The sequence below is a fragment of the Lathamus discolor genome, chromosome Z (genome assembly GCF_037157495.1).
Source record: "Lathamus discolor isolate bLatDis1 chromosome Z, bLatDis1.hap1, whole genome shotgun sequence".
Lineage (NCBI taxonomy): Eukaryota > Metazoa > Chordata > Aves > Psittaciformes > Psittacidae > Lathamus > Lathamus discolor.
The window spans coordinates 90490409-90516788 of record NC_088909.1 but is presented as its reverse complement, the minus strand read 5'-3'; the positions used below and the strand labels follow the sequence as shown (position 1 = coordinate 90516788).

At 36.1% G+C, this 26380-nt stretch overlaps 1 protein-coding gene across 1 annotated transcript in view; it reads right to left on the bottom strand.

The window, feature by feature from the left end:
* LOC136004830 (3',5'-cyclic-AMP phosphodiesterase 4D-like) overlaps positions 1-26380 on the bottom strand; it is a 183989-nt gene that overhangs the window by 68061 nt on the left and 89548 nt on the right. The window contains exon 2 of the mRNA XM_065661717.1: positions 8558-8685. Coding sequence (XP_065517789.1) covers positions 8558-8599 — 42 coding nt within the window. The 5' untranslated portion in view covers positions 8600-8685. The remainder of the gene's footprint in view (positions 1-8557; positions 8686-26380) is intronic.

Sequence of the window (26380 nt, the reverse complement as noted above, 5' to 3'; positions counted from 1 at the left end):
TCCTATGGTTTTGACTTTAGTCTGAGAACTCCTATGGTTTTGACTTTAGTCTGAGAACAACACTGATAACACTGTTGGTTTTAGTTGTTGCTAAGTAATGTTTACTCCGATCAAGGACTTTTCAGTCTCATACTCTGCCACTGAGGAGGGGCACAGGAAGCTGGGAGGAAGCAGAGACAGGACACCTGACCCAAACTAGCCAAAGGGGTATTCCATACCACAGCACGTAATGCTCAATATATAAACTGGTGTCGGTCACATGGAAGGGCAGAGCACTGCTTGGGTCGGGCTGGGTATCGATCGGAAGGTGGTGAGCAGTTGTATTCTCTCCCTTTGTTATTTTCCTTATTATTGTTATTATTGGTGGTAGCAGCAGTTTTGCATTATGCCTTGGTTACTGGACTGTTCTTATTTCAGACTGTGGGAGTCAACATTCTTTCTCCTTCCAATCCCTTCAGGAGCATGCATGGTTCTGAGTTATTGGTTGGGCTTAAAACATGACAGCACTGAAAAAAAATATCCTTGCCTCATACAACATTTGACAAGTTTCTCAATTCCTTAACCAAAAATATTGGGTATTTTAGTTCATTTTCAAAAATCATGTTGCAGTAAGTTGTAGTTTGTATTTATTTACGAGCATGCAAATTACCTAGGTCTCACTTTGATATTGCTGCATGGACTTTTTCAGATGACCCTTATATTATTATTATTGTTGTTGTTATTAATATTATTATTATCATTATTATATTTTGTCTCAAAATGTCCTGATTAGGATGATGTTATAGGATCTGGTAAGACAGCAGAAACTGGCTCAGTTTACACATCATAACAGATTAATTAATTTGGACATTACATAATTGCTTTCATTGCTTTTCTGGATCTTACATAGGGAAAGAAATACAAGTAATGGAAGTGCAGTATAGAAGGGGAAACTGCAAAATTTTCTCCCCTCTGAGCTCTCTCTGTAGAGGGACATGAAACAAACACATCATATGGTTTCATTTGGTCTTTTGGGAATCTTATTCAAGATCTATCTCCAAGCATCAGCTGTAACCAATCCAAAACTTTCATCAAAACATTTGGAAACAGGTTTGCCTCCAAGACTGACTTTGAAAATCAAAACGCTTACATGAACCAGACTCAGGTCTGAAGGAAGATACCAGCATTTTATGGCATCTTTTGCTGCACATGCTTAGCTAACCCTAGTTCTGCTTATCTCTTCATGTTAACTGTGTGCTCAAACTATATTGAAGAGCTAACAAAAGACATGTTATTTGAAACCTGACAAAGACTCTTTTTCATTGAGATAAAAAATGAGAGAATGATATTGGCAAGTGCTTTAAAATCCACAGGTAGATAGATTTAACTCTACAGAATTGTTACTGAGTAAATTAGTATTAATTCAATACAGATAAGATATTCCAGAAATCATTTTGGTAAATATAATCATTAAAGGAATTTAATAAAAAGCAGAACTTTCAGCTTTCTCAGCCTCTCAAATCAGGTAGGCTGGAAAAGACCTTTAAAGTCATCAAGTCCAACCATTAACCCAAAACTGCCAAGACCACCACTAAACCATATCACTAAAGGCCTCATCTACATGTTTTTTAACACTTCCAGGGACAGTGATTACAGTGCTGCCCTAGGCAGCCTCTTCCAATGCCTGTTCACCCCCTCAGTGAAGAAATTTTTCATAATATCCAGTCTAAACCTACCCTGGTGCAGCTTGAGGCTGTTACCTCTTGTCCTATCACCTGTTACTTGGGAGAAGAGACAACCCCACCTCGCTATATCCACTGCAGTAGTAAATGATTACAAAGGTGATAGCAAACAACAAAAACAAGAGTACTGGAGCTGGTTTCAGAGAACAAGAGCTGGTTTGGGGAGATTAGTAAGCAGTAAAACACAGAAATAGGTGCAATTCTGATACAAAGAGCTGAGACCTCTCAGAGCTTCCCATGAAACAGGGCCTGAACAATCCATTGTGCATCTTCAAAGACAGCCTTAATTCTAACATTGGGTGGAAAGATTCAGAAGAATAAAAATAATCTTTATTGTTTGGAAGATAGATACAGCCTTTCATGCAGACAGTTATCCCTGGAGCTAGGAAGAACTAGGACAGAGGCTACAAGTGACACAAATGTGCAAGAACTCCAAAGAGTCAGCTACATTTCAAGGGTTTGCTAGTATAGCTGAGCTCTAAAATTCTCTGACAGTCACGCTCAAATCATTAACAGAACTTTTCTGCTGATGTAAACTAAATAAATATTATGGGTCCACAGACTGTTTTTAAAATCTACATAATTGTAGATGGCATCTGAGTTACAGTTTAGGCTTTTTATGTCTGTTAGCATATAGATGCGAGTGTCTTCATGTTCCAAAATGGTGAAGTTATAGGTCACAAACTTTTAAGTATTGCCAAGCCTGAGATGAGGAGGTAAGACTTGTTTAAAAAGGCTGGAACTTTGTTAAGAAAGTAGGTAGGAGTTGAACCAGGAGATGAGTCATAAAAAAAGAGAGAATGATGATAAAAGCATGTGCATTTATGTCAGAAATATCAGAGGCAGAAGGAAGAAAAGCATTCAGAAGAGATTTTGAAATCTGATCAGAATAGTCTGGCTGCAAATATTAGTTGGAACATCCATGAAAGACTGGAGAGGGTGGAAGACAGAAAAGAAGAAATTCAGAATGAGTGGGAGTAAAGAAACACATCTGTAATTGCATTGTCAGGAGTACACAAGTGTCTTCCTGCTATAGAACCTTTTATTTCTCTCCAAACAATAAACCCACAATTAAAAGTGTATTGACAAATGTATTCATGTGAACACAGTAAATTATTCTGAAATAACTGAATAAATAGCAATTGACTGTTAAAAATTTAATTTATTAAGGGGCCGAATCCAGCAATTCTTTCTCAGACTGGACTCTCTCCATAGATAAAAATTACTAAATGTCTGTAAAGGGAATGTTAGAAAACATGCAGAAAGGGTTAAAGTTGCCCCAGGCATTACTTACTCTCTCTTCAGGCATCTCCTGTGCATCAGCTGCTGCTTTGCTGAAGAGAACCTGCTGCTTAAAATGTCTGCCAAGCAACCACAGTAACTGACATTAAGGGAAATGTAGCATCACTGAATGGGTTTCAATTTGACTTTTAGCAACATCTCATCTTCGCCTTTTCTATTCCTTGTTTCATTTGCAAAAGCTGTATTACAGATTGAGGGGTGGAAGAAGGCAAAGAATACATAATGTAATTGTTTCCCATTAATAAAGAATGGTTAGTCCAATCAATCTCCCTCTAAGTATCCTTCTATCAGCTAACAAATGGACTTAGCCATTGGCAATGTGAGAAAAATCAATTTATTTGGAAGTAATGTAAACTTATTATGAAAAATGCTCCTGGAACACTGTGAGCTTACCCTGTTTATGTTGACAAAGTGACAAATTCTAATTACTTAGAATTACTGACCTAAAGCAAGGATTGCTGTCTGGCAGAACTGCACTGTGACAGAAAAGGGCCTAGAACTAAACTTATTTGCGATTCCTTCACACTCTCTGTGGAGAATTACTTCACTGTACTTTTTGGTTTAGAGTATCTTATCCTGTTGCTGAACAGCTGTTCTAGCTGGTGAGCAGAGAGGTGTATTAGATTTGGCTGGTTAAGGCAGGATGACATTTCCTCTCTCTGACCATATGCTTACAGGAGGAGGGGCGCAGAAAGAACCCCTGGCTCTTGTTATCTCTGGAAGTCATAATCTAAGCAGCAATAAGCATAGGAATAGAGGAAGTCTTTAACTTCTTCATGCCCTGACATCATAAGTAAAGGTTATGGTAATCTGACTGTAAGTACTTTGGATGAAAACAGTTCAGTGAGTACACTATTTGCAAACAGCTCTCTGCCTTTCTTTGATCTTCATCTCTATGGGTGCTCTGTGTCTGCTTTTCATTTGCATTTGCATGAGTTCCACCCCACCTCCCCACCCGCCCTGCAACTTCTGCATGCAGCTAAGCTCTCAGAAGCTTTGCTGCAATCTGAGTATTCCCTTTTGAGGTCCTAATTCATTTGATACCATCAGTAGTCACAACCTTGCTTTTAAAGTTTTGATCAGAGAATGAGACAGCCATTTTGTCTCGTACAAGGGATCTGTAGTTTATCCAGAAGTTACCGCTGTTGGAAATACACATTATATATAATATGTTTATGAATTCAAAACAGTCTCACACTTCTAGACTTTTACAGATATTCTTAAGTTAAAAGGCTGACTAAACACTGTTAAAGCTCTAATTTTGTTTTCTGTCCCCTGCTCTGTTTTTTGTTGTTGCTGTTGAAGCTGTTGAAATTCCACAGTTCAAGCAGGCCCAGTTGCTAAACATATCCTCTTGGTTGGTTCATTTTCTTCCAATATAGCTACTTTCTGATTTCACAAGAGTTGACTCACTTCTGACACAATGTTCCAAGATGAACACCCACACAGTGTAGCATTCAGACTTTCTTCTTTTCTCCACATATACTAGTACCCTCATCACCTGAAAGTAGAAAGAATCTCACTTCCTCTAGCTGACCAAATATGCACCCAGTATATTGCTACAGAAAGCAGTTATTATAATACTCTATTGAAAATTTATTTCATATTGATGGTGTATTAATCATCAGTAAAGCTGTGCTAGTTTAACTGAAGATAGGGTGAAAGATTTTAAAAATACCAATTAATAATGTATTCCACCATGCTTTTTGATTAAGAACAGATTATGTTGAAATTTGTGAAGCTGTGTGTAGAAATACATTAGCTTGTTAGTCCAGTTACAAAGACAATATGAAGCCCTTCTAAAACAAAAAAATACAGTTCAGTGTTTAATTTTGAAAAAATTCATAAAGTCTTCTTCCATAACTGATCAGCACTAACTAAAATCCCTGTCCTATACTAGAAGTAATTTTGTAAAGGGAGGGGAAGAACAAAATTAGATAGAGGGAGGGTGGGAAAGAACAACATTTAGCTGTATTTTCAGAAGTACCAGATGGTAAGTCATGGAAGTTGAAGCAATAAAATACCTAGAATATTCTAAGCAGTTCAAGACACCCAAAAAACCCCAGACATTTCAGGAAAGGAGGAATTTATTTATGAGGGAACTGTAAAAGAAAGAAAAAGCTACCTAAGAAAAGGAACTAGACAAATAGTACACACAGTCTGAAAGGACATAAATACAGACATCCTCACTGATGTCTTGCTGTGAACAAGAGAAAAAAAGAGCTGACTACTATGCAAACCCTGATTACAAAACACAGTTAAATGCAACTCCATGGATTATCAGTTGAAGAATGAATAGCAATACTGTGCAAACCAGCTAGGGAGAAGACAAAGTACTAGCAGGATTATATATATTGCGCTGTCTGAGGATATAAGTGTATTATACGTATTGTATTGTCAGAAAAAAAAATAGAAATTTTAGTCTTTATGCAGTTTTGATTATTCTACACTGCAAAACTAAGCTTCAGCCAGGTCATGATGCACAATTAGTTCTGCATTTGGTGAGAAAACCAAAATGTTCACATGCATCTGCAGATTCAATTTCTATATTAGATAAATTACACTCAGTAACATATAAAAACACTCAACCAAGACTTTGGTTGCCATACTTCCTAGAAACATAAAAACCCCCTTGAAAGCTATGTGAGAACATCCCACAAAATAAACATAAAAGCCATATTCCATTTTTATTTTTAAGATTGTTCAGTTCACTGATGTCTTTTACTTGATCATTAGGTGGTCTTTTGATTAAATAACTGGTCTGGCAGATCACAGATAATTTTGGCAATGCAAATTCAAATTAACAGACATGTAGAAGATAGATTTGATGTCACCACCATGTGGTATGAAATCTTTGGCTGTACTCAGAATGTGTAATGAGACATTTCTCCAAAGTCACTTTTGTTTATATGGTGCCACTATTCCACTACATGCAGTAGTCATGAAATTATTTAAACAGCATACTACCTCATGACTTAAAATAATTTCTTAATTATTACATATTTTTCAATTTAAATATAAGAAACAAACAATAGGATTTTTTTTATGTACCTCTTTTAAATAAAAACAGCTGCAGGTGGTTATGATTAAGTTCAGACACAAATTTGTACAACAATTTAACACTAAAAATAGTGACTTTTATTTGTAGGTTAAAAATGTTCATTCTGGCCTGAAATGTTCAGTATGTTTAAAGAACTTTTAAAACTTAATTTCACAAAACATATACTAGGACATTTGTACTAGTATATGTTGATCCTTTGAATGAATTAATATGAAGATCCTTTAAATTAATAAAGATTAACATACTTATAAAAAATCATTCTGTTAACTTAAACTGAAAAAATGCTTTCCCCTAATTTGACCAAATCTCATTAGATCAGCTAACATTGACATTTTATGCTTTGCAGTCTTTTAAAAATGTTACGGAGAGCCTCAGACTTCACCTAATGCTCAGGAGGTCAGACAACATCAACAGTGAAGATTTATTAAGCACTCTGAATATCTATCTTCATTTTGTTAAGATATATCAGATGGTTATTTGATCCACATGTTAAACCATGGCATCATGATGAATTTAGCTTACTTTTGTCACTTTTCCCCTATGGCTGTACATACGTATTCTGATAGTATGTACAGTAAAATAACAGGATAGAAAAAGTTCTCTACATAGAGATTCTTTTTTTTTTTTTTTTTAAGAAATTTTTAAGACTAAGTCATGAAGAGCAATACCAATAGCCAGAAGCTCAATCAGATAGACCCTGCCAGATTCACGAAGCTCTACATCAGGGCTGATCAGAGATGTCTCCTTTCCCACACCTTAGAGAACAGGGAGAAACTTGAGTAATTCTGGATGAAGTCAACTAAACTCATCTTCTTGGTCCAACAAACAACCCCACCAGATTAGAAGATGTAGGCATGTTGTGGTTTAAACAAAGTCAGCCATAAATCACACAGCTCGTTCACTCACTCCCCCCGCTTCTTGCCCTCCCCCTACTCCCAGAGGGACGGAGAGGAGAATCAAAAAGAATGCAACTCCCACAGGTTGATATAAGAACAGTTTAGTAAATAAGGTATAACACAAATCACTACTGCTACCACCAGTAATAATAATGATAAAGGAAATAACAAGAGGAAAGAATACAACACCTCAACACCAGCCGACCAATAACTCGCCCCACTCCCCCCAGCCGAGCACCGACAGGTACCTTGTCCAACCCTGCAGTCCACTAGCCTTTCCGGGTAAACTCCCTGTTACGTGCTGGGCATGACGTGCTGTGGTATGGAATACCTCTTTGGCTAGTTTGGGTCAGATGTCCTGTCTCTGTTTCCTCCCAGCCTCCCCTCCTCCCTGGCAGAGCATGAGGCTCACAAAGTCCTTGGCCAGACCAAACATTTGAGCAGCAACTGAAAACATCGGCGTTATCAGCTCTGTTCCCAGGCCAAAAAATCAAAACACAGCACTGCACTAGCTACTAAGAAGGAGAAAAATAACTGCTACTGCTGAACCCAGGACAAGGCAGCAAAGGAGAGAAGGAAGCAGACAGACCAAGCCATTAATGGCAACAACACAGAGACAGCCTTTCTGTAATGAAATCACATTACAGGACAAGGTGGAAGATGCTCATGGGAGGATAAAAAGTCTGGATCCAGATTGATGTGGAATATTTCTCAAGTGAATTCTGTTTACATATAAGCTAGGAGTCCCTCAGAAAACAAATAATGTAACTGTATTCTTTGTCTTTGTAGATGCAGTGTCCCTGTACCTGCACACTAGGACTTTCATTTCCTATTACCACTTTTCAAAGCACTTAAATAAAGTGTCCTTGTCCATTAGGAGAAAGGGCAGACTCAACAGTTTAAACATAGTAGTAGCACAATAGAAAGGAGCGTTTAATGTTGTCTGTGCCTGAAAGGCAGCCATTGTCATATGATACCGTATATTCAGCACCTGAAACCCCTCTGTTTCAGTAGTACTCTTGGATACTAGGAGACATGTATACACATATGGGACAAAAGAACACCACAAAAGCCAGAAACTAAATAAAATTAAGTCTTATTCAAATCTATGCATATATGATTAGCATATTTTCACACTGATCTCCTGGAAAATTGCACAGTCAACAATGCATTGTCAAATTGACAGGAGTGCAATTTGTGATACTAACATCACTGCAGGGGCATATATTTATGACTGAGTATGTTACAGATAATATGTATCTCACATTGCAATGAATGTTTAAGAAGAAAAAATCACTTTTAATAACTCTGTATAAAATACACTCTGAAAAAAGTCTCAATTACAAAAATATTACCCAAAAACATGCTACTATTAAATAATGTTATCTTTGTATGTGTAAGTCACACATACATATTTACTTAGGCTGCAGGTAGAATGGGGTATAACTAATAAAGATTTTATCACAACTACTGTTACACTCAGAAAGTGGTATTTTGAAGACTAACACAACACATACGTGGTATGGAAGAATACTGATAATGAAATAGAAGCAAGAAAAAGAAAATTTTCTACTCACACTTTTGCTCTTCCCACGGGCACTACAGGCATTCTTGCTCATGGTGACTCTATGACTAAATCAGAAGTGGTTTGTAAGTTTCAGAGGAGAGGTTTTATTCCTTGAACATCCGAATGCCAGATGTAATGCTGAAAGAAAATTAATCTTGTTAGCATCAAGGTCTTTGCAAGTCATACAACATCCAGGAATAAGCCATCGCTTCAGCGCATAAAAGTTGCTAATATTCTTAAGATCCAGTAGAGCAGATGTTTCATGTACCTGTAGCTCACAACACATACAGTTACCCTGAACTACACAACAAGCATATCCATGAGCAGTGCATGCTTTCCCATCAGTAACAAATGCTAGCCAACACAAACAATTACAGAAGGTTACAGACTTCTGAGGCAGGGCTTTTTGCCACAGGTATTTAACTAGATATTGACAGTATTGTTTATTATTGTAATAATGAAATAGGGCTTACAGGGTATTTTTATTTTCTCAATCTGAAACGATGTGTTAAATTGTATACTATTCAGACTGGCAGACTATATGCTGAATTTAGGGGAAGAAGGTAAACTAGAATGATTTTAAAATCCAGGTGCCTAAAGATGTTTAATCCAGCAGTTGGGTATTTTTATATAGTTGTCAGAATCTGACAAATTGGTCTTTGTATTATAATAATACAAAGCAAATAATACTAAGCAAAATACCAATATAATAATACTAAGCAAAAGCTTTAGCAATTGATGATGGCATGGCATAGCAGCTTTGAAAATCAGCATTCATCAGCCTCTGGGTAAGTGCACAGCAGTAATCACGGAAGAGTAGAGTTAAAGGGAAATTCACATTCTACAGGATCAAACTGAAAGATTGAAGTTCTCATTTTAGCCAGTTACATCTCTGCACACGTTTTTTTCCTTAGCTTTATCAGCCAAAGTTGAGATGAAGTGCAACTTCTGACCAACAGAGCTGTTCTGGTAAAATTTCTTAATATAATATCAATCATACCATCAAGATTAAAGGTAAGATGCATTTCCCTCATGGGCAGGCACATCACTGGTGCAGTTTGTATGGGTACAAGAAATATTTTCCACAGTTAAGCATCATCCACACTAGCATAGTTTTGGTAGCATAACATACTGTTTTAAAACTACTAAGTTTTTCAGAATCTCCAAAGCCCACCTCTGCCAGACAGAAAATGAACTCTTAAATCTCAGTATGATACCAAGAGCAAATTATATTCAAAGATAAAGACGTGTATGTGTAATTTCCTGCCTCCACTGGAGAATATCATGACCTGCAACAGATCTAAAAATCTAGTTTTCCTTCCTAAGAAACGCACTCATCTTCATGCACGAGCAAATCTTCAGCATGCTACTTGATCTTTTGATCTGTTTTCTAAAACTCTGCCACTTTCTTCATGTAAATAAATGTGTTGATTATTTATGTATTTAATTATTTAAAAGGAGCATCTAGTAACAGAGAAGCAAAGCCAACTGTTGAGGAAACAGCTAAATTTTTGCATGTTTAGATATCATACATACAAAGACTGTTGTTGGCAGTTTTACAGCGATGAAATAGAGGATGGAATTTGCAATTAGAGCTGCAGAGGCAACACATCCTCATGATCCTGCTTGAATGGCTTTCAGGGTAACCAAGTTAGCCTCTGCCCCAGTGTAATGGAGTTATAGCTGCTTCTTCTCTATTGATTGGCTTCACCAACCACTCAGTAGTTATTTAGCAATGCAAAACAATGTCTGGTATTGATTTCATACCATTGCTCATCGATATATAGTTGGGCCTAGTCTGTCAGTTCTTGAGGATAGTGCTGTCTGGCTTATGTATACCCTTACATTTTAATTTCCAGTATGGGTTAGCCTTCGCAGATGACACTTGTATCAGTAGCCACTCAAGTCTATTCAACTTGTGAGATGAAGTGGTCCTCACAAACATTAGAGACCCCAAGAGCTGCTTGAAGAGAAAATTGATTTGAGTGGACTGGAGATTATTCACCCAGAGACTGATGAACTGGAATGGTGCCATCCTTCCACTCAGAATGACAGTCTGGTTAGGCTGCCTGATTTGTATGAGGTGCCCGCCTTTCAAAGTCTCACGGGCATTACCATCAGCCCATACCCAATGGAGGCAAAGAGTGAGGAAAGGAAGGGATCCTCACTCCCAGGAGCCATGGCTCAATTTTCTCCATGGCCATCAACACCTATCCTGGCTACCAGTGCAGATTTGCCAAAAAAAGCTACACCAATTGTGAAGGTCCAGACAGAAATCCAGTAAGTCCATGCTGTGGGAACAGGACAGGAAAAATGTTGGAATTCATGGAATATCTAAAAAGAATGCATGGGAAAATAAAGCCCTTATGCCAGCATGACCTAGAATCCAGTGAAAGAAGCAAAGGAAATATGCATAGTTTTCTTTCTGTGACAGAGTCTTTATATGAAAAACCTAAGTATAACATCAGTAGATCTGGGAGCACATAGGAGGTGAGTAGTGGAGAGTGGATTGAAAAAAACTGCCAAGATCTGAAGCAATTTCTGGGATATTGTTGTAGGCTTTCTTTAAGAGATATTGTGTTCCTAGAAAACTACCTTATTACACATTATTCATATGTTAGCCATATACTATATCTAACATATTTGAATATATAGATATAAGTAAAAGACATATCTATCTAAATTTTGTAGAAAGAAAAGAGAATTTTCAATGACAAATCTTTTACTTCTCATCTCTACATAGAAATCAGCATCCACAGAAGAATATCTTCACATTATTTTTCCTATTTAAAATAGTTACATGATAAAATGGAAACTAAAGTAAATAAATAATTGCTTAATCTGTTCCAGCAATGTTCAAAACACACACAAGAGAAAAATGTCTAATTAAACTAGCTAATGCATTTAGAGAAAATTCACAGAAGACACATAAAATACCTGGGACTAAGTATGAAACCAAGGTGCAAGTTTATGGGTTTAACTCAGGAAACCAATAGTAGCATATTAAACAGGCATCAATTATTTCTTTCATATTAAGGAAGACTTAAGTCTTATATTGAGAGACTTAAAAGTCTTAAACATTTCCAGTTAAGTTTCTACTAACATCTGTAATGTAAAAGTTCATATCACAGCCAGAAAGCAGGATAGCAGAGCTCTTAAATCATAAAGTATAAAAGCAAACCAAAGGTTATTCATTGCTAGGATGAAGTTTGAAGAGATTGCTTCTTGCCCAATGTAAGTTTGATCAAAGAGACTGAAGAATATTCCCTGATCACTACTTTTCTGTGGATGTAATGCCTAGAATTGTCACATGACATCACAAAAAAATACCTTATTGAACTAGCCCAGAGGTGCCTCCGGCAGCCAGATGGACATAAGTCATATAGACAGATGTCCTACTTTCAGACCTTTAAAGTTTTCCAAATTTTCATTTAAAGCACTGTGAACCTTATTCCCGTTGAACATGACAAATATGTCCAAAATATTAGCCAAAGAAATAGTGAAAACAGAAGGTAGTCATAGTGGACCTCAAGCATAAAGAACCTTATACATACACTTTTATTTCACGACTTTAGTCCTTCAGCCTTAAATATTATTATTCATCTAGAAACTGTGAAACAGAACAGACTAAAAAGCTAACGACATCAAACTGAAGATTTTTCTGATGTTGCTTAGCTTTTAAACAATGGAGATTAATTAAAATGTAGATGCTTGTACTGAGTTGATAGCTGAATTACAAAACGCTTTTATTTTTCTATGTTTTTATGTTCTTTTAATATTTCTTACTTGATCATGACAACATGGAGAGTTTAATGCTTGCGTACAACAGCTACGGATCCATCTGCTACCAGACATTTAACAAAAGTTAAACCTTAGGTACTTATCTAAAAGCCAAAGAAAGTGTTTTCAATATGTGAATTCAGAATGAAGTGATTTTGGGGATCAGACTGCTGGCAGCTAGCAAGATAATGGTACTACTTATTATTTTTACTAAATCTGACTCTCAAGGCACCTGTGACTGCATCAGAGGTCTGTTTAATAAAATATAGCTCTAGGCTTAAGTTTTTTTCCTTTCTGATTGACAGGAATAAGAATGTTGCACTTTATCATTTGGAAACATTCATGATCTAAAAAGATTTTAAACAGTGATTTAGGTGCCAATCACTGCCTAAAATCTTTCTATAAAAGGTATAACAAGGACTTAAGATATGTCTTACTCTTTTATTTTCCCCCAACATCCATATGCGTGAGTGAGATGAAGAACTCATACTGTTTATCTCTGACAAGTCCCTATTTCTGAGAAGTTCAAGGCTGATAAGTTAGCCAAAATTCTTTCAACTAGAAGACAGGGAAAAATCACATCATGCAGCATTAGAGATCTCTTGAATTATCTACTGTCTCTCTGCTTTGCTGTTAGAAACTTGCTACTGCTCTGAAATGTTGTTTGCAGATTTTAATCTCTGGGAAAAGCAAAGCATGTTCTCTTTACAGCAATTGAGGATAAAAATCTAAATGGCCTGCGCTTCTCCCTGCAATGTATGACTCATTCAGTGGCTAGGACCAATTCTGGAATACTTTAATGTTGATTTGTTTAATTTCAGTTGGTGTTGCTGCTTAGGGACATCATTCTTCCCCAGGAGAAGAGTATATAAAAGAAAAAAAAAAGCCAAAACAAAGGAGCACAGACACTCCAATTAAACTGGGAAGTCATGTTGATGAAATTTTCAAAAGGAACTGGCTGTGAAAGACTCAGACTACTGGAACAGATATGAAAAAAAGGCAAGAGCATGATAAGGAATGAGGTCCCAAATTAAGAATGCATTTAGATCCATCTTTTTCCAGACTACGTGCTAAATTTTTATTCATCTCTCTTACGCTAAGCAAGGCACTGTATTTCTCTCATTATGACTGAGTAGGAAAAACCGGCTTGTACAGATAGACTATGACTGAAATATGAGAAATCTATAATTAAGAGAGAGATGTGCAAATAAATACTTGAATACTAAAGCCTAAAATTATTCTTATCATGTTACTAGCCACTTACTTCCCTAATTGTCTGGTAAAGCATAACCTAGAAATCAGTCAAACCTGCCTAGCTAGACTAGCTTTTACCTTCTTTCATTCAATATGACATATTTTCTATATAGTTTCTTTCATGTTGTGGGCATTTTTCAAAACCATGGATTTCTTCAGAACATAGAGAAAACAGTCTGAATAATACAGTGTAGGATAATTTTTAAAGCCAATTAGTTCCATCATTCTACAGAAAAAAAATGTCCAGAAACTGATTCTAAAAAATTAAAGACCATGCTAAAATCTCAGGTATTTTAATTTATTTTCTAACAGTGGAACTTAGATGGAATGTCATAATATCAAACAGAATACATCATCTCTCTTTATATACATATACATATACACTGCTTCTAAAAAAGCATCATTAGCATGAGTATGAACATTCCACATTTTTACATATGACTAAATGCAGAGGAAGCAACAACATGAATGTTTTACAAAAAAAAAAAAATAATTCAATGGGAGAGATCTTACTTGTGTTATCAAACTGAAAAGATAATAATTTCTACTTTCCTTATATTCTCCAAAGCTAAAAAACACACGTATAAAACCCAGACTTTCAGAAGAGCTATAAGGGTGTTCCCTTGAGAAATGTACTGTATACAGTACTAGCATCTCTGAGGAGTGCATAAAAATAGCATTTAAAAATGGCAAATAGACCAAAGTCATTCACAAGTGGCTTGTAGTTTAGTGCTTCTTTGGAATTTCCTGTTTCTACGATAACCCCATCTCTTAGCATGAATGATATGTAAATAAGCTCTCTAGTAGGGAAAATCGGAATTTGACATTGATCCAGGAAACGTCAAAATTTGATTTCAAGAGAATAGACATGAACTTGTCACACTTGCAGAAAACTCTATTTTCAGCTGGTTTTCTCTATTTTTTTCAGAAGGAAATAGTTTTAGCTATTATTCACTTTAACAACAATGTCTCTGCAAGCATTAATCACAAAACCAGCAACCAAATAACAACAATATTTTTACTATCAGCCCTTTATTTTTAAGTAATATACTCTTTTTTAGGGGGTGGAGGGAGATGTGTGTGTTCAAATTCCCAAGATGCTATCAAACAAAATTAAGCAATGCTGGAGAATTACTTACCTATATACTTTCTTCAACAATTGGAACGCATGAAATGCGGGTTATAAAAACAACTTTTCAGGAATTTTTGCAGCCTATGCAAGAAGGAGAAGCCTCCTATTTCCAGAAATTCTTTGAGAAGACATCTTACTGTATTGATGTCAGACAATTTTGAGGACTTACTACTAGAAACGTCGCTACTCCCAGCTCTTTACTGATTAATGAAGATTGGCCAGCAGGATGCTGAGTTTTTAACAAAATATAGGATTAAAATTACTGTAGTATGTTATGAAGCACAGAGGAATTCAACAATATTCCTGTTGCTAGATTATCTGTTTCTTTCTTTAGATGAAGTTATAAAGCCTCGTTTTCTGGAGACAGGGAATGTGATTCTAGCAGAGTGCAGCACGACCTGTAGAGGGACACTAAAGTCCACTTAATGTCTTTTTGCTTTTAAAATAACTGCCATCCACCCAGAAGTGTCCAGCAGTTACCCCAGAAAATGCTTTAGAAGGACAGAGATGTGAAAGCTGGGGAACCCTGCCAGGCATTGAACCTGGGGAGGGGCATGAAAAGGTAATTTGAGATAAGAATATTTCCGCTAAATATGTTTTCCTTATGACCGTATTTGATAACTGTGTTTATAAACTTACTTTCATGTGTTAGCACTGAGGACTCGCAGCCAGGGTCTTGGACTGACTCAGTCCTAGTGATTGTGTCAAGACAGAACAAAACAAGATAGGCCTTCCTCAAAGTAGGTGCAGCGCTGTCCATGTACAAGGCTAAGTAGCAAGCTTGACCACAAGAAAACAAGTGCATGCTCACCTTTAAAATACTGAGAAAAATCTTATTTTACAATGAAATAACAAGTAACACTTTTTAAAAAACAAAACCAGTAAAAACATTTTTTCTTCTGTGTTTTTCTCATGCTAAAAACAGATCAAGGGAAGATAGAGAATACTGGAGAGAGTAAATCACTAAGTATATTTTCTCTGGTATTTGGTTGAGAGGAAACAACAGTAGCAATATATATCAATACTTTTGATAATGTAATGTGAACTCCTACTTAAATAGAGTTTGAAATAAAAGTACATCATCTTTCACTGTCAGGGAAGTCCTTTTCATACTGAAGGTAAATACATGTTTGACAGTGGATTGCATCAGTCTATGTCTAGGCTGACAAATGAGACATACCTGGGAGCATTGTCTGGCACCAAAGCCAGCTAGCCTCCATCCAAAACATTGAACTTACTTAGTCTCAAAATCCAGTGACCACTGCGTGGGAGCTGAACCAGGCTGGGAACTGCCCTATGAACTGAGCAGCAGAAGCCATTGTACCTCCTTTACCACTCAATCCCCCGCACCATCACCACCCACTGACCTTCTTTTATGTAGGCTGTTGGGTGTAAAAGCAGGGTTAAGGAGCTGGAGCAGCAGCAGTGCCTTGCGTGGGAGGCAGCTGTACACTTCGCTGAAGCAGTCACAGAAGGCTCTCGCTCCAGCAGGCTACATAATGGCTGCCAGCATCCCTGCAGGCCCCAGAGCTGGTCACAGCACCAGCTTGGGGATGGCTGAAGGGGCTGCAGGAGATGTGACTGGTGAGAAGAGGCGCTTCACCCTAGTGGGTGTCCCTCTGAGGGTACAGTAACCCATGGGAAATCTGCATTGGAGCGGGGACACCTTTCTGAGGGTACCGCACCCAGGACATACTGGAAACACCCCTGTGCAACTTCCATCATTCTTCAAACCTAGCCAAGGTTGTCCTGATAATCTAATAATTTTTCATTGTAAATCATCCCTTGGCACTCTTCCAAATCTGCTCCATCCCACTGTAGCTGGAGAGGCTTCCTTCTTTCATTGACACTTTGCATATTACACATAACACACTGTGCCTGTCCTGATATTATGCATGACATGGTCAACAGTGCTGAGGTCAAGCACCTCTAGCCCTAGGTTTCTGCCTGTTGGGTTGCAACTGTTCTAAGGATGCTTTTTTTTTAATGGAGAAATATACTAAAAATTGCTGTATACGCTGCAAGTTCTCAAACATGCACATCCTCCTGGCACTGAATGGATACTACATTTATTAACAAAAATGGGTACACTTCAATATGTCTGATCAGAACCTCCCACACTGCTCAACATGCAGGTGGTCCTGGCATGTACTCACCAGCATGACAGTCCCTGCTTTGTTTTCTGCTGTTTTCCACACACTTCCTAACTTTTCAGCTTCCTCTTTGATCTCTGAGCATCAAGCTAACATATTGATACAACTGTTCACTTTTGCCCAGCGACCTGCTCTCTACACAGCAGTATTCAGTGAGAGCCCATAATGCAAGTCTCAGCTTGCCCCCTTCCCACTGTGTGCATCACTTTGCATTTCATTTTAGATTTCAGCTGCTATTTTATCACATTCTGGAGTTTTGCAATTTTACATAGTTGTCTTTAATGCCATGAATAGCTTAGTATCACCAATTTTTTTTTTCCAAATCATTTTTAGTATATAGAGCAGCACAAAGCTCTGCTTCCTGGCAAGCCCTAATCTCTGTGTTAGTAATTCATCTGTTTAATTCCTGTGCTCCTTCAGAACTATTCTGTCAATTGTCCTTGTCCACTTTACCTCTTTATTTAATAAGGTCTTCTACTATTATCTAAGTCTGTAGCAGATCATTTGATGTCTCTCACAAGGAAAAAATCTATCATAAGAGGCTTTGCAAAATCTGATGTACTAAGCCTTTGCTAAATGTTCCTTTAAACCCAGTAATGTCCCTCTGATCTCTTTAGGTGTCTTCAAGATCTGGAGGAGATTTCTTAGCAGATTTTGATAACTTCACACCTTTTTCTTATTGGTTATCTTTTTTTTTTTTTGGTCTTCCTCATTGCGTTTTTATGTGTAACTTCTCAGATTTCCTCAGCTGGCGAAAACTTCAGCTTTCTGAAGGATGTCTTTTTTTTTTTTTCAAGGACTGTCTTTATCTTACTGTTTCACTGTGTCAGTTTTCTTTCACTTTCTGAAAACCTGCAAAGTATATATTCATATTTTCTATTTGTTTTTCTTGGACTTCTACTGTTGTACAAAAAAGCCCCACGTTTTTATAGAAGCATGTCCTTTTTCTTCTGTACTGTGTCTTCTAATGGCATTGTTGATTCAAACCTTTCAAATTTCCTATTAGATAAAAAAATTCTAACTTTTCTTCTGACATACAAAAATTACCTAGTGGGATGCATCATTTTGAAACATATTCTTTCAGATTTGCCTTCACTCACTGTTGAATTTAAAACCTCAGATATAACTTAGCCTCAAAGGATTTAAAACCTTAGTACAACCTCTTGATTTGATACGTTACCTGCTTCCTTTGAGATTCATATGAAGTCTACCCCTCTAAAAAGAATTCTTCTGTCCTAGAAGCATAAATCCCACATTCTTGCACAATTTTCTCATCTACATGATGAAACTTTGGCCCTCTGCTTATTCTTGTAGTTCTGCATGGAACATGGGAAGCACTTGAGAGAATACCACAGCAGAGACAGAATATTACTTATACAACTTTTGAAATCTTTTTCTGGAAGTGTTCACGCTTTCCCCATCTCATCATATACTCATTTGAATAAAGGATAGCAATAACACAATTTCAGAATAACACAGACACCTTTTCTTTTCTTTCTATAACTACATCTGTTAGAATCTACTGATGCATTTCTAACACACAAAAATCATATTTTGTACTTTAATTTAAAAAACAGAGATACATTAAAGTCATCATACGCCATTCCCTCTAAAAATGTTTTAACTACTATAAAGCGTCAGTAATTGTTTGCTTTCTTCCTTCTACCCATGCCATGCATTCGCATTATGACTTTACAGAGCAACATGGTGTCCCCTTCTGTATGCTGCTTTTCGTTTCTTTTACAGGCAGGACTAAAATTCACCTGTGCCTCATAGTGCTATAATTTCTTTAAATTGTATGCTTTCTGAAAATCCATTACAATTTTTCTCCTTCTGTTCACATTACCTACAGAATAAATTTACTTTTTTTAAAAGTTCAAGTTTATTAAAAATTAATCCCTTCACTGCAAGCTATTCAAATTTGTGCTATTAGCATTTCAGGGCATTTCCAGGGGAACAGGTCCAGACTGAAGTGGTGGCGAGGCACTTGAACTCAGGATTTGGCTCTGTGTCAAAACATGTAACGCACACTGCATACAAATGACTGTTTAGAAAGAGCTGTGTAATCTAAGGGACAAACACTTGCAACTTCTATGCAAGACTAACAGTTGTATAATTTAAGGCAGATGTTTTCAAGTCTGAACTTTTCATGCAGGTGAGAGCTGAGAACGGATGAAGAGATTTATAAAAAGCTAGGTATAAAATTTTTAATTTTCTACCTCACATTTGGACAGAATTTTGCACAAAAGCAGTGGAGTAAAAAATCAAAGCTGGCAAATGTAAAAGTAAATTGAGAGAACAATCTTGTAGGCTATGATTTTAATAGTATTTTTCTCATAGTGAAATACATAGGTAGGAGACCTTTTACACTAGACAGACTCTTGGACATGTTTCCTCCAGAGAAATCTTCCACTTAATATTCCTGTCATATGCCAATGACTGTCAAGGTCAAATTTCTAATCCTTAGTTTGTGAACTCTAAATATAAAAATACTAGTGACAAAGATCTTGGCTTTCGTAAAATAAGATACACATGTATTCTCTGATGATCTTACATCATTTATCTGAATTACACCAAAAAGCATGCTACTCTGAAATTAATTGAGGTTACTGAAAATGAGCTGTCCTCAGGCTTCACAAACATGTATTTGGAAGGTTATTATTCTACAATATCAGACTGAGAAGGTTTACAAAATACAAATTTATGTCATTCTTCCTTTGGCTGAATTTAATTGAAGGAAATTGGAACTAAAAATCAATTTGCTTAAACTGTTATTCAGTATTTCAAACATATACATTTTTTTTTTTACAGGGGTACTTGACATTTATTTAAAAAAAAAATTACTTGTGTTGTTTTTATAGTCTGTAAGTGGACGACAACTTCGTTATGGAATAAGAGTTAATATATTTCAAAAGAGGAACAGAAGAATCTTCACAGTGTAGCTAAAATACAGTTTTCTGTATAAACAAGTAATCCATTTGCTACAGCAAAAGTATTTGGATTAAAAGTATTTGAATAAAGTTCAAAAGAAAATGGTAAAAATACTCCCAAAACCCGCAAATGAGAAACCCAAGAAGAAATTTATGTCTACGTACACAATGTTTTAGATTTTCTTACCTTTTTGTTTTAGATTTTCCTACTTTTTTATATCTAACTGGACAGCAGCTTTCATAGATACAGCTAGTAATGGCTTTGTGATATCTTAACTTTTATCATCTCCACTACTGCAGGTAAGATTTCTCTTAGCTCAAGACAAACTCCAGAACAGCATTGGACTTTAGATACAGGAAAGATACATCTAAAGCTTTATCTCTGTAAGCTCAGGAAACACTAAGACACCTTTTATTTGATTGGACTTTTCTCGCTTTTCTGTCATAAAAAAGGAAGCAATTGAGAAACATACACAAGAGTTTTAATGTATTTCTTTGTTAAAAAATACTGACTGCTTCTTTTGGAGTTTTGATTCTGAGAAGAAAGCAAAAACTATTCCGTAAGGCATATAAAAATTATCACAGTAGCCACAAGAAATCAAACCATCCCAGAAACTGAAAAAAAAAAAAAAAAGAGGCCTACAAGTTATTACTTGTTATTGAAGAAGGAAAGAGTATAAAAAAATTCTTGCTGTGTTAATTTGCAAGAGGACTTCAAGGTCCTTAATTTCAGCATTGACAAATCCTTCTTAACCACAAATTACATTGCCAGACTTCCTATACAATACAGGTTAAGAAAATTAAAAATATGATCTGTAACTAAGTAGCCAACCAAATTAACCAAGGAAAACAAACAAACAAACAAACAGAAAAGACAAGCTCGAGCTAATTTGAAAATCAATGCATCTCCCAGACAGAAAAACCTTTTCTGAAGTTTGTATTAACACAGTTAAAACAAATCTCCTTTCATATGGAGAAGCCTGTGTTTTTTCCTAATTACCTTCATTATTTAAGTAATTTAAGTGCTCCCAAAGTTCTGGGAAATGCTCTGTGCTGAGCTTCACCGCCTGCACCCTTTGGAAGATGGCCTTAAAAACGCACTTTCCAGTTCACAAGGGAGTGTTCCTTATTACATGTGATGTATGTTTCATAGATTCTGAAGCTGATCTCTCTTCTTAATTACTATTATAAACTGTCTAAAGATGAAAATTGATGCTGTCTTCTTTAAGTCACCCATTACTTTCTGCTTATGTTTTATATTAGACCAAATTCAGTTACAATACCATTGGAGGACACCAAAGAATAGCAGTTAGATAAGATCATGTTTCAAACAGCAGGATATTATCTACCACAGATTAATTCTGAGCCTGGGGCAATTTAGCCTTATACTGTTGAACCTTCAATGAGAAACAATAAATTCCCTTAACTCTTCTGCAACATAAGAATATGCATTGTAATTTTTAGAAAGAAACTGCTATTTAGCATGTGTACACACACTGGCTTACTGCACAAGAACCTATTCACCAGCCCATAATCATAGAAAGATACTTAAATTAATTTCCATGAGCAATATACCAGAGAAATGCTTTACATGAAAATCTAGGCATGAAGAGCATTAACGGCCCAAGTCTTCAGTGGTACCTGTTTAAGGTACAGTGCACCAGTAGCAGTTTTACAGACAATGACACTTACAAAATTTACATACCTCCATAGATACCAGCAGGGAAAAGATCTGAGCTCCTGAAAAATAGGCCTAGACATTTATATGCCGACACTGGTACAAGAGTAACGAGACCTGGCATTTACAAACTGAGGGCTTAAATTGCTTCCACAGATTTGACAGTAGAGATACTGCTAAATTGTTTCTGTACAAAGTTAAAAATATTGTTGGAAAAATGAAACAAGGCAGGGAACATGAGATAAATGCAAATAGCAGAATGCAGTCACAACAAGCTCAGTATAATTACTATTAAGCATATATAGATGATGGTGCTGATAATTTTGTAAGTTTCTACTTTGAACTGGTGATGTTCCCATCTGAGCTGTGACTACAGCAATAGCCAGGATGATCACACACAGACTGCATGTCCTGGCCCACTGAGCCATGACTTTACCAGCTTGTTAAACCTGCTATGCTCTATGGCTGGCAAGTAAAGGACGTGCCATTCATTGTGTCCTTGACATTTCAGAAATATGTGTTTTCCCCAGATGAAAGAAATGTCATGGGTTTATCTTAGTCAGTTCTTTAGGATAATGATGAATCTGAAACATCGCAGAACTGTACATAAGAAATGCAAACGTATTTATGTTTCAAGTTTCAAAACTGTCATTTGTTCTCTGGATAATGAAATAATAGGAAATTATGACAGTAAACCTACATCACACAGACCTACATATATTTTCTAGTTCTGGTAACCTAAGCACGTATAATGTCAATAAGTAGAACTTTAGAAAATAAACAAGCTTAATTACACATTTTTAACATTATTAATTAGAAGTCTGTTGCTCAGTACTGGATGAAATCATTCTGGTACAATTGCAAAACTGAATTTTAAATCTTTAGGTTTTCAAATTAATTTCTAGATTACTTTTTTTGTAGTCAAGGAATATGGGTTTTTTTTCTGGTTCTTTCAGTATTCACAATAATATTTTTTATATCTTCAAATTTCTTCTTAAACATGTCTTAATGACTATGTTGCAAACCACTGTTATCATATGCTCGTATGTCATCATAGGAGCAGTACACTAAAACTCTGTTTTTCTGAACAGGTTTCATGTCAGGCAAAAAAGCAGCAGCATCTTAGAAAACCAATTCTGCGTGTCTATTTTTTTCCACTATTTAGCATTAAATTGTTAGCCCTTACAGTGTAACAAAAATATATTTTATTTTTGTGACTTTTTGTTTTAATTGGATTGCTAAGTTAAACACTAGAACCATTAGTTTTAACCAAAAACTAGTCTTGAATCCTACAGCTTTCTTTTTTGAGAGCTCAGTCTGGAAACACATCTGTGAGGCATGTCATATTTTTACATGTTTTCATATATAGACATACACACATACATTTGCCTATGCAAAAATACACACATTTTGCTATATTTATGATGAGTGGGAGACAGAATTATGAAATGCAAACACAGATCTCATGCTATTTAATTAGAAAGTGACTAAGATAATTTGTGTGACTATGACTTCATGAAGCACTTAAAAAGAGGCCATAAAAATCAGAAATACTTACATCCAGAAGGGATTTAATTCACAGCTCAAGCAAAACATATGAAGGTGAGAAAGCATCTGATACCATATAATCCAAAAGAAAATCTTTTCTTGACTAAACAAGAGAATCTGCATTGATTAGAACTTCTGAATGGATAATTATGTATATTTTGATTTAAAACCCTGAGAACCAAGAATTACTTAAAATTCTTTCAGCATGCTATTTCTGTCACAAAACACACAGTTTATCTAGCATATGCACTTTAACAATCCAGGAAAAAAACCCATATTGCATTTAACAATCCAGGTAAAAAAACATATCTCTTCCAAAGCCAAAGTCACTATGTTAATAAGTTAAAAGCAAAAGGAATAAAAATTATCTTTTGCAGTGTAAGAAATTTTTAACATGAGCCCTTACAACCTAGCTAGGAAAAGGTTTTTCTTTTTATCTCTGTCTACTTATCAAAACTTTCATACCCATGCTCCAACCAGGTACTATAGCAAGATATTATATTATGGGGGATATTATTGGAAACCAGAAATTTAATTCTGTCTAGTGCTACTTAAAATAAAGTTAGAAATTTCAGGCTTTTTTTTGTCCACTTTCTTCACAAGTCTTCATAATTTCAGGAAATTAGTTAAGTGATAAATATTAATTCAATTATATGCAATAAAAAAAACCAAAACAAAAATCTATGGTATACAAAAGAGAGATTACAGCTAAAGGGAAATGTTCTCTAACTGCTGTAATTTACAGACCCATTTTCAATTACATGCATACTCAAATCCAAGAAATACATTCCTTAAAACATTATAAATATTTCTGACCTTTAAATTTCAAGTATATGAATATGTATATCTTGGTACAGAAACAACCACACAACATAGAAAAGCTCACAGTAAAGTGGCTTCAACATTGTCAAGTAGTTTTAATGCATAGAAGATAATTTTTCCCAAGTGTAAATATGATATGTCCATCCCTACCTAGTTCTCTGCCTTCCTTTCCTGTGGAATATCAGGTTACACTGCAGCACCCCTATGTGATATTTGACATTTTGGGGACAACATAAATAGCCTCATTTATTTTCATGTTGCTATTCACTAAACCTATTATTAGTCTGTGTCTTTACTGCTGTTCCCATTTGTTTGTTAAACTGACATTGCTTATTTTTTCCTAAACCTCCTTCCTTTTCAACTAATTTAATCTACCAACTTGCTTGCTGCACTGAAGTCTGGAGTCTGCTTCTTGAAGGTCATTGGTTTGGTTTTGCTGGTTTCCAATTTTTCCTTCTTTCCGTCAACTATTGTTTTTCATCATCTGAGCTGTATTTTACCTTTCTATACCAAGAAGCTGTAACAAAATCATCAGGAATCTGACAGACAACTAACAAGAAAGTTAACATCTTATTGTATTCCTTCCCAGGTAATTTCTGGGAAATCATTCCTGCTGCAGTATCCACTGCAGTTGCCCGTAGTTGCTCACAGAAAGCTCTGTCTACCTGTCCTTTCAAATGTGGTGGTGTGCTGAGCAGCATCAACGTAATAGTGCCTCTGGCTTTTCCTGCTTAAAATATTTTTAAAGACTTTCAGCAGATCCCATTCCTCCTGCATTCTGAATTCCAGACCAAGCTACATATCTTTGATTAGAAACATACATCTTCCCTTTTATCTGTTACCCCTCTTATAGCAATATTCCAGTTAGACTGGACTTTCAGCTGCTCTTGCTTGTTCCTCACTCTTCCTTTATTGACATTCATGCTGACTAAAAGGATAAAAGTAATAGGCAAAGACATATAAGAATATAACAAATGGACAGTGGCTTTAATTGTAAGGATTTCACAATTTTTCCTCTAAGCACTGGAGATTTTTTTAAGCAGACCCCAAAAATCATTTTTATGCCCAAACTGGTTCAGTTTTCCCTTGTTCCATAGCAAACTTCTGCCTAGAACCTATCAAAGCAACATTTCCAGACCTGGCTTCCAGCTGTGTAAGAGGATAAGCTCATAGAACTGCTAAATTTTAATCTCAACTAGGAGCTGTCATTCAAAATTAAATTTCTTCAAAGAGTCCGTTCTCATATCTGCGCAACTGAACGACACTAGAAACATCTATCCTTGCACCCATGAGTTATGTTCAGGCTGTGCTATGAAGAATGGTATAGATTAATTAAAGATTTTTGAGAAAGTAAAAGTAAATAAAGCTCTTTGCACCTTCTCTTGGATCCACATGGTTGCAGTTAACTATGTCAATTCTCTGCTGAGAATAAACAAGCCAAAAGTATATTAGCAAGTCAAAGACATAGCTCCACTATGTACAGAGCATGATTAAGCAAAGAAAACAAAACAAAAACATTTTTATTTCTTTCTTAATATCCTCTCTTAGTGGAACTTTAGGGATTCTGTAGCGTAGGAGTTAGAATTATGATCAGCTACAAAGTACAGCAAGTGCTACCGCAGGTGGAATACAAGGTGGTTGAAAAATTAGAAAAATAGCTTGCGATTTTACACATCAAGGAAAAGTGGAAAAATATATTCTTTTCTCCTTCTCCCACAAAAACTATTAAGGCTTCTGGATACATACTGAAATACTTATCTAGAATGCCACTTTTCAGAAATGGTGTTAATAAATGCTTTGATGTTACACTTACGTTGCAAACTACTTTATAAGTATCCAGTTTTCTATTTTCAAATTTAGATTACCATAGTTGCACAGAGGAGGTAGGCAAAATTTCACAATTATTGAAAAAAGAAAAATAAACCCTTAATAATAACATCTTTTTTGGTTTTATTTTGATGCAGTCCCAGCTATTCTTGAGGGAGGGTGAAGCGAGGGATCGCCTTCTTTTAGCTCATCAGAAGTAAAACTCAATACCTTAGAGATCTAACTCTGCCTTTAAAAAAGGACCTCAGAACCTTTTTCCACCCTTTATTTAGCACCCTGTTCTTACTCTGAGACCATATTACAATTGCTACTGTAATATGTCCATATCCCTTCCTAGTCCAACTCTGCTGTTTTCTCCTGCCTTTCCTCAAAAGCACAGGCTCCTTTACTTCTTTGGCAGTCAATTTCTCAGCTTCCATAACCCATATTTTACAGATCTGGAGGGCAGTAGCCTCTGCTGATTAAGTGCCTATAGGACTAGGGCTCCCTCACTGAGTGAAAAGGTAACTGCTATACCCAGGAAAATAATCACTTACTGCTCAGGACAGAAATCCTACTGAAGATGACTAAGACCAATTTATTCCCCTTGTGTTTTCTGGCATCTTAAAAATATATATTTTTTAACACATTCATTTCTGCCCTTCCACTGAATGTGCTAAGATGCACTTTGCCCCCAAGACAGGCATGCTGTGGATGAAAATATATTTCT